The sequence below is a fragment of the Etheostoma spectabile genome, chromosome 9 (assembly GCF_008692095.1).
Source record: "Etheostoma spectabile isolate EspeVRDwgs_2016 chromosome 9, UIUC_Espe_1.0, whole genome shotgun sequence".
Taxonomy (NCBI): Eukaryota; Metazoa; Chordata; class Actinopteri; order Perciformes; family Percidae; genus Etheostoma; species Etheostoma spectabile.
The window spans coordinates 34,348,245-34,364,413 of NC_045741.1; the positions used below are offsets into that span (position 1 = coordinate 34,348,245).

The 16,169-nt window shown below is 41.1% G+C and overlaps 1 protein-coding gene and 1 long non-coding RNA gene across 5 annotated transcripts in view; both read left to right on the top strand.

The window, feature by feature from the left end:
* The first annotated feature begins 1,054 nt into the window (after positions 1 to 1,054).
* LOC116696153 (uncharacterized) lies at positions 1,055 to 14,064 on the top strand. The gene is made up of 3 exons (XR_004333639.1): positions 1,055 to 1,067; positions 7,818 to 7,821; positions 13,823 to 14,064. It is a non-coding gene; the product is annotated as an uncharacterized LOC116696153 (long non-coding RNA).
* Positions 14,065 to 14,638: 574 nt separating this feature from the next.
* Positions 14,639 to 16,169, top strand: part of tle2b (TLE family member 2, transcriptional corepressor b) — an 84,228-nt gene continuing 82,697 nt past the window's right edge. For 3 of the 4 annotated variants that reach the window (XM_032526930.1, XM_032526932.1, XM_032526931.1), the window contains exon 1: positions 14,639 to 15,524. In XM_032526930.1, the coding sequence (XP_032382821.1) occupies positions 15,501 to 15,524 (24 nt within the window). In that variant the 5' untranslated portion in view covers positions 14,639 to 15,500. The remainder of the gene's footprint in view (positions 15,525 to 16,169) is intronic. The other variant, XM_032526933.1, reaches the window with a different exon arrangement.

Sequence of the window (16,169 nt, forward strand, 5' to 3'; positions counted from 1 at the left end):
TTTTGATATGTGTGCTCCTTTGCCGGCAGTGACAAAGATATGAGTTAATGTTTGTGTGTGTGCATGTGCATGTTTGTGCTAGCATTTGTACATTAGAAGTGCCTTTAGTTGTGTGTGTGTGTGTGTGTGTGTGTGTGTACTGGTGCACAAATGTGCAAGAGTTTGTGTGTACACGTGTAGATCGTTTATGTGTGCAGACATGCATGACAGGGTATATCAAGGCGGTAGGCGCCACAAGTAGAAAGAACAATATCTGATGTCTTTATCTCTCCCTCCGTTCAGTTCAAAGCTGAACCGTAGCCGGAGAGCATGAGTGTTTTTGCATGAAAACACAAATGCAAAAGGAAGCTGATAATAAGTATACAAGAGCTTCAGAACTGGCTAAAGGCTAAAACATGCTTCAGATGTTAGCATGGCTGATTTTCTTTTATACTTGTATGTACAACATGTTTGACGTATTTTCTTCCCTGCAACAAACTTACCTTCAGACAGGAATCTTACATCGTTGATGAGATTTGGAGGTGTGCACATCGGCTACTCTGCTATCCTCTGCTAAGAAGGGTGTTTTGGGTAGCCATAGGTCAGCCTTCTCACTTCACAGATCATAATTCCAGTTTAGCAGTCAAACTTTCAAGATGCCAGTGACACACTGAGGTAGAGGGACCACTTTAAAATGAGGATGATCTGAGGATGAAGGTGTTACATTGTCTGTTTTAGGTGTGAATAAGATGAGACAGATTGGTTAAAACGCCCTTCTAACCCCCAAATTCAAACTTCAACACTCAGCTTCATCCACAGCTGCAATGCAGACCACATGAAATGTGCTGACTGGGAGCAGAAACTTAGGCCTTTAACCCAGCATAGCTTGGGGTTACAGTGAGATCGCTGTGTACAAGTCAGCTGAAAGGTCATGTGAGATACACTTGATAATAGAAGACTTTTTATTCCAGAACAGCACCAAGAAAAAAAGCAAGAATCCCAGCCCATTATCCTAAAAATGCCTTTTTATAGATTCATTACAAAAACAAAACATCCTGCTGAACCACATTACAAATTTTAAAAAATCAGTAGTAAAACAACAATAAAATGTAAGCTCATGTAACCTCCATCGTAATCTGGGCATCAAGAACCAAAATAAAAAGCAGAGAAGACAGATAAATAAAAAATAAAAGCTGTTCTTGTTAAAAACAACTCTGAACACACAAAGCTGCCGTGGCTGACTAAAAAAAGGAGAAATAAAGCAGATATTGGGGCTGTAATTGAGAACTGGGGCTCATATTGAGCTCTGTGTGAGGCTCTGGGTTTGTCCCGCCACTTGCTGCCAGTTTCCATTACCTAGCGCAGTCCGAACCCGCTCCACTTGGGCTCAGAGTGCTCTGTTTGCTCAAATGGTCTTGGCACGCTAATGCGTAGTACACCTCACTCAACAAACACTGTGTCAAGGGAGCAGTCATGAAGTAATGTGTGTAATGGGGAGTTAGGATCACAGTGTTCATATGCAAGGAAAGCATGTGTACTTTCCTCCCAGCTCCCCTTGCTCTTTGTAACATGCTTCTAAATACAAAAAAATCACCTTGGAAAAAGAAGTTGTTGTGGTTACTGACATTGGGATTTCATGGCAGATTGCACAAAGTCCAGAAGCATCTGTACAAGAAAAAGCATCTCTGTCATTCTTTTTCTCTACTCTATTTATGTCTCTTCTTCTGTACCTTCTTTGTGTGCTTGCAGCTTCTCAGCCACGTTAGCAGAACGGCTCCAGGGATTGCAATGTCTGCTGGCCGCTCCACCACTTTGGTCCAGAATGAAATAAATCTCAACAAGTACTGGATGGATTACCATCATTTGGTAAACGCACACTTGTGTTCCTCTCATCTTGACAGGAAGATGAAAATGTAATATTTTTGGTGATCCCCTGACTTTTTTCATCTATCACCATCATTAGGTCAACATGTCTATTTGTCCAATACATGACCAAATACCCTTAAAACCAATGTCATTCCTCTCCGCCTCAGCTGTACTTTGTGTTCAGTGATGAATGTTAGCATGCTAACACGTTAATGGTGAACAGTCAATGGTATACCTGCTTAACATCACCATCTTCTGCATGCTGTTGGCTGTTCTGTGACAACACGGCTGGAAATGGATCATTTTTTAATAATAACTAAGATTGATTATTTTATTGGTTACATTAAGCTAATTAATAATTCCATGAATTCCATGTGGCTTTGGACATTGATTTGTTTTCATGAAATATGAAACATGTTAACTAACTGTCACTTCCATGTACTAGATCCAAAATAACCAACTATTAGGTCAAATATTTACTGCTCGAATAAACTTCTGACTACTTTATTCTTATGTTTTGTAGGACAAGCTTTTGTTTGAAGTGAAAGAAGTCAATGTATTTGTAGCTGTTGAAAATGTACAGTACATAATTAACATTCTTTTGAAAAGGTTGTGAAATATTAATTCGACAGTTAGATGGATCTAGCAACTTTGTGAGACAAAGAAATCCCAGAGACGCTGATAAAAATGTCTCCAAAAAGAAAAAAACACTGAGGAAAAAATCAACATAACAAAAATATGTTTGTCTCTCTAAAATCTAGCTCTTTGTGTAATTTAATATCTTTTAACAGACACACAAATGCACACAAGACTCACACTTGCAGTGTGTTTAGTGTGTGAGTGTGTGTGAGTGTGTGTGTGTGTGTGTGTGGTGTGTGTGTGTGTGTGTGTGTGTGTGTGTGTGCAATGCATGCTTGCTCTGTAAGGCCACTTGAACAACAAGATATCCCCATGAATCTCCAACATGGCATCATGAATTTTTCAACACTGACAACCACCATCTGCACCTTGAACAGCACACACACACACACACACACACACACACACCACACACACACACACACACACACACCACACACACACACACACACACACACACACAATAATCCAGCATTCCTCACACGCCGCATCTGCTCTCTTCAGTCTGTCTCACCTCTCTCTTCCTCTCTGTGTGTTTTGAACACTCTGCATCTGGTTGCAGGAACCCCTGCCAGTACATTTTACACTTATATAATGCATTTTACTGTCAAAATGTTTCAAAAGAGAGAGACAGGTAGACAAATGCGGAGGAAAAGAGAGAAAACAAAGTGAGGGTCGGAGGTAGAGAAATATATTCCTGTTTGATTAGTAAGCCATTTTTCTTCCAGTCCAATGAGGCATAAACCCAAGAGTCGGGTAAAGAGTGTGAGTCTGGGAGATCGAGGGAAAGCATTTGGTATGCAGGATGTATAGAGCAACGTGCAGAGATGAAAAACAAAACACAGCGCTTGTACTGCCGCTGCTGCTGCTGCTGCTGCTGCTGGATAAATGACCAGCTGTCACAAATACATGGATTTATTTGCCTGGTGTTAGTGGAAATGATCAAGATAGAAAAGCACAGAGGCACTAATGAAGTAGCACATGACACACACACACACACACACACACACACACACACACACACACACACACACACACACACACACACACACACACACACACACACACACACACACACACACACTAAATGTGTTCTGCTTCATGCTGTTGACTTTGAAAACGCGGCACTATAAATACATGAAAAATGTAAATGCATCTTTATGAGTTTAGGGGCTTGTGTGCGTGACATGACAACAAAGTAAGAATTAAATATTTTTATATGCATTCAAGAGAGTTGATGATGATGATGATGATGATGATGATGATGATGATGATGGTAATGATGATAATGAAAAGGAGGTATCTTATTCACTGCAGTCTGACTCAATCCATATTAGTCACACAATTGGCTTGTGTTGAGCAGGCTGATCACAGCACACTCTAGGACAGCCTGGAGAGACTGTACTCACACACACACACACACACACACACACACACACACACACAAGTTAAGGATGTAAAAATATACACAAATATACTCTATGCATGTATGAGTCACACAAACTCACTTCCTAATACACTTGATATCAACATTTGTGTCTGGCAACACACAATCAGTTGGACTGAGGTCAGGCGATTGCGTTGGTCACTCAGTTTGTCCATAAAGAACTCATTGGCCGCTTCAGCTTCGTGTTCAGATCGTTGTCTTCAAAAAGTTGTACTATGTATATAAAAGGTATAAAGACAACTATAAGTCCTACACTTTTTACTCAGTATGAATGGGATCTCCACTAAATACCCCAAAAGCTGAAAGTCAGCACTTTAAACTCATAGTCATTGTTTCATTTCAGATCCAGTGTGCCTGAATAACCAAAACACCCGTCAACACAAACATGCACAAGACTGACACAGTTCTTTCCTGCAGCTCGGAGCAGGAAACAACTTGGATGAAGCTAATTGTGGCAAAGAGTGTTACTGCACATGTCCCACATGTACAGACCCACTAGACGTGCAGCCAGGAAGTTGCAATCATCTAACAAAAACATACACAATCACACACACACACACACACACACACACACACACACACACACACACACACACACACACACACACACACACACATACACACACACACACACAGCATAGCCAAATGTTTGCACTGCAAGGTCAGAAGATCACATGTGTTTGCAGGCGCTAAGGGACCTGTAAAACACCGCAGGTACATTCACGTGTGTGTGTGTGTGTGTGTGTTTGCCCATGTGTGTGTGTGTGTGTGTGTGTGTGTGTGTGTGTGTGTGTGTGTGTGTGTGTGTGTGTGTGTGTGCGCATATGGTTGTTTTCTTCTGTTGGTGTGTGTTTGCCAGCGTGTGAATAGACGTCTATTTATCCAGCATCAAACCAGACCAGAGTTTATCCAGAGTCCCACATCATCGGGATATGGGTTTCTGACTCTGCCGTTTCCTAGTACTACATGGATTAGTCAGTGCAGATCTGCAGATCATTTCACTGACAGTCTGCTGCTGAGTGTGCTGTGTGTCTGTGTGTGTGTGAAGAGGTCAGTTAGTGATAGAGTTCTGTCCTCATCTTTCATTTAATTCCCAAATATCATTTTATAAAACAGGGCTGAACAGAACAAAGTACAAGACAATAGTAAAATAGAGATTTGGACTAATTTACTAGTGATCCCCCACAGTTTTCCATCGCATCGTAGTCTTCATCACCAGATGTGCTTGCTTGATCTCCTTGATTTGTCTTCTTGAATACATACAAGTATGTCAATGATAATAGGCAAACTCCATCCACTGAGGAATGTGGTGAGATGTGGTTAAAGGTGTGGCTAAATAAGTAGACCTTGATTTCCAGGTGCGCTCTGTAGCTCACGTGGTTGAGCGTGCGCCATGTGCTGAGGCTCAGTCCTCACTGCAGCGGCCCAGGTTTGAGTCCGAGCCGGCGCTCTTTGCTGCATGTCGTCCCCCTCTCTCTCCTCTTTCCTGTCATCAGCTAACCTATCTAATAAAGGCCCAAAAAGATTTTTAAAAGAACCATTTTCATGAATCATGAACAAACTTTCACAATCAATTGACTGGAATAAAATACAACTCAAGAGAAAACATTTTAAAGAGACACAGGAAAGGTTAATTGCATATAATGCAAGAATACAATACAATAACATGTAATAAGATAAAGATTGATTTCACTCGGCACAATCAAACTACAGATTTTTTACTAGATTTCATATGCACGTTTTGAAAAAGTATCCTGTTTAATTTAGTCATAGTCACAGCTTTTAAATGAAACTTTTCAAACGAAACAACAAGAGAACTTTGATGCCATGCATGAGTTTGACATGATTACATCATCTCAATTTGAACAATTTAAAACAGGCTTTTGGACGCGCACTCAAAATCCTGGCGCGCCAGCGAGATCTACGCACGCTTGGATGGGTTGACTGCAAAATGGCCATCACTCTACAACATGTCATCGGGCCATCAACTAGATTTACTGACAAGCATTGAAAAATTACCTTTAATTAGGTCATAGACAGCTTTTAATGAACGTTCAAACGAAACACGGAACTTGATGCATGCAGAATTGACCAATGATTACATCATTCAATTGACCATTAAACACTTGCGCACGGCAGCTCAAAATCCTGCGCCAGCGACTAGCCCTGGATGGGTTTGACTGCAAAATAGGCCGTATCTTCCGAGCTCATGGCATAATGAATACGAAGCAAATTCTACTATACGTGATGACGGTTGAGAGGAAGACAGTATACGAATGCCAATTACATATTCATGCCCTGACTCGCAGTCAGCGTGAATCCTATGCCGCACGATGTTTTTAAAATGGGAGTCATGCAGTCTGCTTCTTTACCGAGCAGCATATGTACAAGCCACATGTATAAATATGACGTAGTCTTGCAAGGAAGATGTACCTTCCATAAGCTTATGTGAGCCTTTCATACAAAATTCGTGACATCTGATAAATGGAGTCAGCAAGGTTTTATTTACATTGCATGCAGCAGAGGCAGTCAGCGCGTTAAAATGTGGCTGCAAGGGAGTATATGGTGACCATGTTGCACCAAATCACGATACATCTGAAAGAGATAGCAAGGGACACAATGATATGTGCATGATAGCCAGAGAAACAGGAAATGTGTACCACGAAAAGAAAGAAGAAAGAAAGAAAAGAGAAACAAGAAAGAAAGAAAGAAAGAAAGAAAGAAAGAAAGAAATAAAGATCTAAACAAATGAACATAACAGGAGTAAATTGACTGCAGTATTTCAAAGCAGAAACACAGCCACTGCAGGTGTAGCCTATGTCACAGATGACTTCTCTTATATGCCTGCAGGTTATGATTGATGTTGCTTCATATGCCTCATTAGAAGGCCACCCATTTACTTATTTTGATTTCAGTGTCTGAGAGGAATAAAGAAAATTGGCAAGAAAAAAAACCTTTAATTTCCAGCCAGTGTCAGAAGTGAGGTGTTTACCCGTGTGTGTGTGTTTAGGCTTTGTGTTTGCGCAGAAGAAATAGCAGGATCGAAATTAACGGCGGAATTTACTGAGCGTTTATGTAGCGTGACTGACAGCGTGCGTGCGCGCGCGTGAGAGAGTAAGTGAGTGTGCGCGTGCGTCTGTGTGTGCAGAATAATTGGGACTTCAATGCCCACAATCCCCACAGACTCCTGTGCTCCCCTCCGCCTCCCCGCCTCCGCCCACACCCATTCAACGGCAGGGTCGGCACGCGATTGGCCTGATTACCCCATGACATCAGGAGCCAACGTGGGGTACCCTTAGAACGATTGGTTAGAACGAGGCATCCCTTCGGCCAATCAGAATGCAGAGACAGCCCTCAAACGAGGAAGAGCTTTTAAGGTGGAACCAAAGAGTTGCTGGCGTCCTTTGCCACTGTCTAAATTGAGATGTGTACGCCTTAAACTACACTTTCCCTCGTCTTTACAGCGTGTTGTTGTTGAGGGCACGCTCAGATACTTAACTGACTGGACATAAATGTCTCCAACGACCGTTGTTTTCTGGTTTAAAGGTTCAAGTTAATGTAAAAATGGTGGTGCTATGGTTGTCTTTATCTCGTGTATTTTTGTTATTCTTGACTACCAACCAGCTGAAAAGTCTTCATTCTGTAAGCTGGGTAGGCTACTTTAAGTAAGCTAACAATATAATACTGTTGTGTTTTTGTAGAAGAGTTCATTACAGGTTTTAGTAGCTTTGCCATTGTTAATAGGCTCCAGTATTGTATCTTACACTGGAATAACGTTACTTACACTCAGGATTTAAAGCCTTTAGTACAGTAAGTAAAAACAGCCATTTTATGCATTCCCAAATAAATGAAATATGTATTACCTCAATGAAACTGCATAGTGTAGTTTAGTTTGTAGTGTCCCTGTGGACCTCCTCCCTTAGTAGCTCCCATTCCTCAGTTTGGGTACCTCTGTCCGAGGCAATAGCGGCTTAATATTACTCAAATATATGAATACCTGAATGCTGACATAAATAACTGCTGCTATTCTGCTAGAAATGTTTACCACTGTAATATGCTGATGTAATAAATACACGTTAATAGTCTGATAATATAATTTGATTCTGCTCTTTAGGTCTTTGGGAGCTGACATTTTAGTGTCTTCAGTGCAGCTGATTCTGCTCGTCTGTGTTTCAGATTTTGCTGACCATCACTCCGAAGGTGCTGACTCTCCTCTGTGGATCCCCTCAGCCTGCATTCCTGAACATGGATCTCAAAGACAGGTCAGTAAAATGCACTCCTTTTGATACTTTCTAAATCGAGAGGAACTGAAGTTGCAATTTCCCTGCATCTCCTGGGAAAATTAAGTTTAAACTGGCCAATACATATTTTTTCAGTTTTTCTTTTGATTGTTTGGAAAACATTTGCAATGGAAATCAAAAAGAGCGAGCCAAAGGCAAACATACACTGAATGTTTTGTATGAATAGTGTTTTATATAAAAATAAAGTTGTTGCTTTATCCAATCCCATGTAAACCTATGTTGGTATGAAAAATGTAAATTAAAAACATAATTGATTAATCAGTTAATGTGGCATATTTGATTGTGAAAACATGCTATGGATCAAGGTGGTACTATAAAAGCTAAATACAACTGCAGGCTTTGAACTTAAATAACTTCTGGACAGTGTTGATGTCTGTCTTTGTGTTTGCATGTATGCCTGCCCATCTGTCTTTGAAACCCTTTGTGAGGAGTCGGGGGAATAATTACCTGCATGATCCATTCTAGACAATTAGATGATGCTGATTTGTACAATGGGGGATAACATGGGGAATGGTGTTGTTGTTGGTGAGGGCACCATTGAATGATGGTGTATTTCTGTGAACGAGAAAGCTGAACTGACTGTTAGCACTGTTGCCTCACAGCCTGAAGGCCCTGGGTTTGAATCGCAGGCATTTTGTGCCTAGCTTTGTGAAGTTAGCAAGCATGTTCACTCCCTGTCTGTGCGGATATCCTTCCACAGTCTGACAATATGCAGGACAGGTAACTCAGAAACTCTAGATTGCTGGTACTCTAGGTGTAATGGTACCTCTGGGCCAGTGTGTGCGCTGGCGTAGGCTCCGGCACTGTGTGACCCTAACCAGGATAAGTGACAAATCAGATGGTGGGACTATTTTTGCAAATTAGGATGGCTTCTGACTCCACACATGAGTTACCACGTCTCAAACTTTTTGAGTTTGAGACAACCCCAATGATGCTGCAGTGCTCAAGGTATGGAGGTATCTTCAATTTTCTTTGTTTTCTAAGATTGCTCTTTGTTAGTTATTTGCTTTATAAGCATCATCATAAGGTGCCATGAATGATAGCGAGTGGAACGGGATCACAAGCAGGAACATGTCTCCTGTGTTCATGTTTACTTCTTGTTTTGCTTTGGTTTTGAAGTCATTGAAATGTTTATTTGTGGCATGCTAAAATGTAGTGGAAAAAGTAAAAAAGAGTTGTAAAGTGTTTTAGACAGCATATATAGTTAGCTTACATTAGCCATCATAAGCTTTAAGTCATAGACCAATAAAGGCTGTAGTGGCAAATCCTCTGGGTTTGTTAAATTGAACAATGTTGTGTTTCTTTACTTACAAATTATAGTTCTTTTAATTTGTGAGAGAATACATGTCCCATTACTTCTTTTAAATGTAGTAGTAGCAGTATTGCTTTGAATTAAACAGAGGCATATTTGACATTTATCCCGTCAAATCAAGGAGGACACGGAGGATTTAAAAAAACATGATGGACTCTTCAGAAGAGGTAATTACTGAGTCTTGTCATTTTTATGTCGTCTTCGTCTCCAAAGCTAAAACGTTGCTATGGTCCTGTCTCAGCGGTGACGTAGAACGCATCACGCCAGCTTTTGCGTGCAAATGTCACCGGACTACACCACTTTGTAAACATAGCCATACTAACAGATACAAAGATAGATTTCCGGAGCTGATAGGCTTAATTACCTTTGTATCAACACATTTGGCAATGCCTTGAATGTAACGGACGTCCATTAATATAAAATAGTTGCGCGCTATAGCTTTAATATAAATTACCTAACAGATCTTTAATCTATGAATTAATTAATAGAGAAAAAAAAAAAAATCAACACTTACTCAACCTCCATGCACCCCCACTCACAAATGATATTTTTATGGAAATGGACTCTTTAATCCTGCTTCCTGGGTAATAGCTTCAACCTGCTTAGTATCTGTGACTTCATGCTGTTAACACAAGGCCTTCATCACTGTCGTCATCGCAACGTCTAGATGATACAGTACTGTATAAATTATTTTTTCTGCTTTTGTCCTCTACCTATCCTCTCTTATTTGAACACCAGATGAACCAAAATTATTCGCTCACTCAAAACAACATAATGCACTTACTATCAGATCAGATACAGTACAGGGTAAAAAAAATTGAAATTAGCCACAGCGCAAAATCAAACAAATTTAGCTGAGTTTTAATTTGTTAACATAAGTCAGCATTAGCTTTTCCCGGATGGATCTATAGTGTTTGTTAGTAGACTGCATTGGATAATAGGATGTCTGTATGTGACCTTAATTGAGGCTTTGGGGCTGCCCTTTGGCTTAACCGCTTGTTATCAAATGCAGTTTCTGTCTTACTGGAAACCCTCCATGGTTGCCAAGACTTACTGTGTACGATTCTACAATGTCGGATTAATAGCTGTTTGATCAAGTTCAAAGGCAGAGCTGCACTGGATAAACTCATTATAAACAGCGCCAAAAGACGGCTGGGCCAGATGGTATACTGTTCATGGAAAGGCTTTAAACACCAGGTCTTATTTGGTCCAGGTCCATTCTGGGCAATCCTGTAAATAACATGTGGACTGGAGCCAGCAGTGAAAAGTAGGCAGGGAGACATTGTTATCTTGCTGTAGCGGGGATATTTGTGGAGTGTTACTGTGAAAGTTCTCATCTTTGGCGGTAAGTGGACGTTGCTGCGATGCTTCTGCACTGCAGTTTTCCCAGATATCACTACACAATGTGTGGCTCCTGCTTTAATCCCCTTTTCTTTGGAATTTCTATTGTAGGTAGGTAGCATCCTTTTGTGGTGGTAGTTTTAACTTTTTGCCAGTTCTTTTGTCTATTCCAAACAAACCCCAGTTCACAGTGGCTGCTAAGGAAAAAGTAAAATAAATCACTTCCTGTATGTTTGGAATATGTGTGTAATAGATGGTGAAGATGAATGTACTGTTTATAGAGACTGTCTTGTGTTAAAAGTGTGATTCTCATCAATAGTCAATTCTTGAGCAAGAAAGTATTGTTTTTTTGTAAACAATTATGGCATTTTGTGGGTGGGGCTTAACTGCTGGCAGAAAAGTGACAGTTGTGGTGGGATCTATTGGCTTAGGAAAACGCTGACAAACTTACGGAAAATTTGAGATTTGCTCTGCAAGTCCATTAGGCCAAGAGCCCATTCAAGCCCATTTCCAAATCAAGGCACCAATCACAACCGTTGAGGCTGGCTTTACACAATGATGATAGCGCAGCGAATTTCCATGAACGGGCTCTGCAACATGCTCGCTGGTTGAGAGGATTTTCCTTCGCTCTGCATATGTTGTCTTCGCTCGGATTGGTTTTTAGGTTTATCCAGAGGCATTTGAGCGGTGTCCGTTGGTGACGCCCCTTTGGAATTGGGCTGTGAATGAACCTTCGTCTGACCCAATCTCAGTTACAAATGAAAAGGGTCTGGTGTCAACCAGGCTAGGGATCTATCGATTTCCCAACTCACTTTGGTTGAAAACACAGCCACCTAAGCCTGGACGGCTATCTACGTTTGTTCAAAGAATTTACAGTTTATCAGACTAAAACTTAGACTGAAGTAGTAGGGCCGGGGGGGCGTTAAGTAGTAGGGTTGGGCGATATGGAGAATATCAAATAACACAATATTTTTTGACCAAATACCTCAATATCAATACCATAACAATATTGTTGTATTGACTAATACTTTCACAAAATATTGACACAATGAGATTTTTGATAAATAATCATAGTAAGTTTGATGAAATGACTAAGTGGGTAAAGGCAAATAATAGAACAGTTATAAATTAAGAAAATGACATAACTTTACTATAATACAGCCTTTAAAACCAGGAAAAGACACCACTTATGCCATATTATGATATTACGTCATCCAAAATCTAAGACGATATCTAGTCTCATATCACTATATCAATATAATATCAATATAATGCCCAGCTCTATGAACTTGTAGGGCTGGGGGGGGGTTAACATTAACGATTGCTGGACTGGCGGTAGCCGGTTAGAAAAATGTAAACAAATCACCCTACCCGGTCCCTACCTAGCTAAACCTGTGGTCTCCCTGCCGCTGGTAGGAGAGTGGAAATAGCTAATCCAAAGACGAATAAGCTAACGCTATGGCTGGTTATTTAGCTAGCTAGCTTATCCGTATCTGAAGTTAACACTAAAACATGGTGGAATAATCAAGCTAGGTAAGAAACTAGCCAGCTATCCCCATAGATGTATTATAAGAAAGCCATTCCTGAGAAACCATGGATGTATTGTGATGAACAATGCATGTGCAATAGCAGTGATGTTACTGTGATGTTCGTTGATGGTAGCTTGGCTCTATAAAAATGGCGGGTTTGTGCAGGATGTCCTGTGGGGCACAAGTGACGATTCTCTCAGATCAGTCAGTGTGCTGCAGTGTTTTACCTCCACCTTTTAGCTCAGGCTCAGCTCACATTGGACCTTGACTAAGGTGATGCTAAAAAAAGTACCAGGTATTATCAATAACTTTTGTCAATGAAAAAACTGAAAAACAAGGATCCAAACAACTCAACTCCGGTGGGCCGTACCAGGCAGTAGAAATACAGCATAAGACAATAGTCTTTTTATTGCCACTGATTTGATTTCTTTGCTGATTTCTTTACTTATTAAGGTTTTTTATAAATGTGCTGCATCTATCTGATTTTTAACTGTGTGCATACAATGAGTCACACAATGAACTGGCTACACTGTGATGTTTTTATTCACAAATGATGGGGTTTAAAGTGTTATTGAAGTCAATTACTATATGCAAACAAAATCCAAACACAGATGAAGGGCTCAATTTTCTGTCTCCCATTTTGTGGTGCTTAGGTGCTGATGTGTCATGTAGACTTCATCAACCCTATTTACTATGAGTAATGTTGCTTTTCTGTTGCTCTGTTTGGGAGGAGTGCCATATGTGGTTTGGCATGGTGACGCATTTACATATTGAGTTATATGGGTTTTTTATTCACAAAGGAGTTTTTGATAAATAGTAGCACCTTTAAATTGATAAAATATGCTGATGACATGGCCTTAGTAGACCTCTTACAAAAAACTGACCCCCTTGGTGAGGCCTCCTTTCTAGCACACATAAAGGCCCTTGAATCATGGTGCAATGATAGCGAGCCAGAGATCAGTGTGGCAAAGACGAGTTACTCTTTTGCAACAAACAAGACACAACAACCGAGCCAGTTTTACTTAAGGGCCTAGCAGTTGGAATTCTGGGAACTTTTAAGTACCTAGGTACGGTTCTTGACAACCATCAGAGTTTTTTAGATAACCCAGATTATAGTTTCAATAAATGCTCAGTACTGAGCTGTCTGGGCGTCAGTGCTCAGATTACTGAGCTAGTATACACCACACACATTGGAAGTGTGTTAACCTTTCACCTCTCTGCTTGGTTTGGCCATTTAAGCTACAAACTCATGAAGAAGCTTAACAGGATAGTGCCAATGGCCAGCAAAATAGTGGGTAAACCCTCAAAACACCTGACCCAAATATACACTGACAGAATGAGGAAGAAAGCAAGGAAAATCACTGCAAACAGTTCCACACCCTCTTTTCCAGCCAGTTTGAGCTGAAAGTGCAAATTGCCATCAGTATCCTCAACCAAACCAAGTGAGAACATCAAACTCAGCTGCTATTTTAATATATTTAAGCATATTTATTCTCTTTTATCCTGATATTTTTCATTTCATCTCTTTATACTCCACTTACTATGTCTGAGATGTTGCCTGTATTTTATCTGTGTTATATGTCTGGTGAGTCAAAGCAACATTTCCACCCTGGTGGACAATAAAGATTTATTCTATTCTGTTCTATTCTATTCTAAACATCTGGATGCAATGCGTCTCAGACCACTTCCTGAGGAGGTTTGAGCAATCAGATGAGTTCGTCAGTGCATCCTTAGTGTGTTTACACCTGGATTTATATGCGATTAAGCATGATTGGATAGCTATCCAATCATCCAAGACGTATTTTAATGTGTAAACTGGGTAATAAATGTATCACACTAAGTAACTATTACACTGTGTATGTGCAACTGTGTGTGTGTGTGTGTGTGTGTGTGTGTGTGTGTGTGTGTTTGTGTGTGTGTGTGAGTGCGTGTGTGTGTGTGTGTGTGTTGCGTAACAAGTGTGTCCACATAGCTGTCATAAATTTGTATGTGTGTTGGAGCGTTTGTGTGTGTGAATCTCGATTCATATCAGTTTGAGCCTAAGTCTTTGTGCATGACTGATTGCTTTGTCTGTCTGACCACAATTGAAAAGGGATCCATCTCTCTCTTTGCCTCTCTCACCTCCCTCTGCCTCTCTCTCTCCCTCTCTCTGTGCAACTGGGTGTCTCTATCTACTCAGTTCCACCTTAAGAGGAGCTTTAGCAGCCTGTCGTGTTTGTGTTGAAGCCAACAGGCACAATATATTACAGTCTAGGGCTTGCTGCTGAAAAGCCCGTTGGATCCTCCACTGACCTGCTGTTCTTTCCTGCTTTCCTCTTGCGTTTTTTTCCACATTTAGATTAAAAACAAAGCTCTCACTCTCTCTCTCTTTCTCTCCCCTCCCCTTTTCTTCATCTTCCTCTTCTTGTTCTCCTTTTTCTCCTTTTTTTGCAGCAGCAGTCAAGGCAGAAGCTTTAGTGTGTCAGAGTGAGGGTAAAGAGGGGGAAAAAGCAGAGAAGAAGACTATTTGGACGGAGCTGAGTGTGTGTTTATGTTTGTATGTCTCACCATTGGACGGCCGAGTGAAGAGGCACGAGGAGAAGAGGTAGAGGAGGAGGAGAAGAAGATGGAAGCCTGCCTGGATGAAATTCTCTGTGTCATGTCACTACGTGTGGACCTTGACTGATCACAGGGTGAGGAAAAGGAAGAGACACGCTGAGAGGAAGACAGGGAGGTGGAGAAACCGAGACTTTGGTTTTATTGGGAAAAGAAGATAAGAAGGAGGAGGTACAAGTCTGGCGCTCCGTTTTATCATGACATGGTTGGATAAACGAACTGACGGACTGAGCGCTCTTCAGTTGTGTGTTAACAGGAATTCGCCTTAAAAGAAAAGAAGGAGAGAGACTTTGGAAGAGTAAAGACTGCTGTGTTAAACCCAGCTAAGGAGCAGGGACTGGACTTACAGTGTGTGTGTGTGTGTGTGTGTGTGTGTGTGTGTTTGTGTGTGTGTTTGTGTGGCTGTGTAACCGGTGGAGGGCAGAGGAGTGGAGGGCCAGGGGACTAACCTGGCCATCAAACGGACTGGCAGCCTCTCCTCTCCTGGGATCATGTACCCTCAGGGTAGGCATCCGGTAAGTCCCTCCTTATGTCTCTTTCTCCTGTCTGTCTGACTGTTTTTTTGTTTCTCTCCATGTCTGTGTCTCAACTCCAATCTCTTAGTTGCTTTTTATGTCTCAGATTTACCTTGTCACTTGTCTCTCCCTTGGCTCTCTGTTTCTCTCTGTCTTCATGCTTCTCTTATCTTGTGTCTGTCCTCCTTTTATTTCCTCTTTATCTCTACTTATGTCTCTCTGCTTCTCTTTGCTCTCTCCTTGTTTTTCTCTTTCTGTTTTTCTATCTGTCTTTTTTCATTTTGTCTCCGATGTCCTTCTTTCTTGTTTAGTTTTGAAGGACTATACTGTAACATGAGTGTGGGAGACGTGTGGGAAGGGTTAGGGCTAAGAGATTCCCTGTTAAGTACACACGCACACACACACACACACACACACACACACACACACACACACACACACCAACACACACACACACAAACACAAACGCACACTGTCAACTGCAACCAGGTGCTCTGAGATCTTGTTGATTGTTCGCTGTGTAGGTGGCATATAACTGAATCTGCACATTTCAGCTGGTGTGTATGTGTGTGTCCATTTGCGTGTGTATGTGTCCATTCGTTGTCTCTAGGTGTGTGTATATGTGACACTGGGTGCATGGCCTCA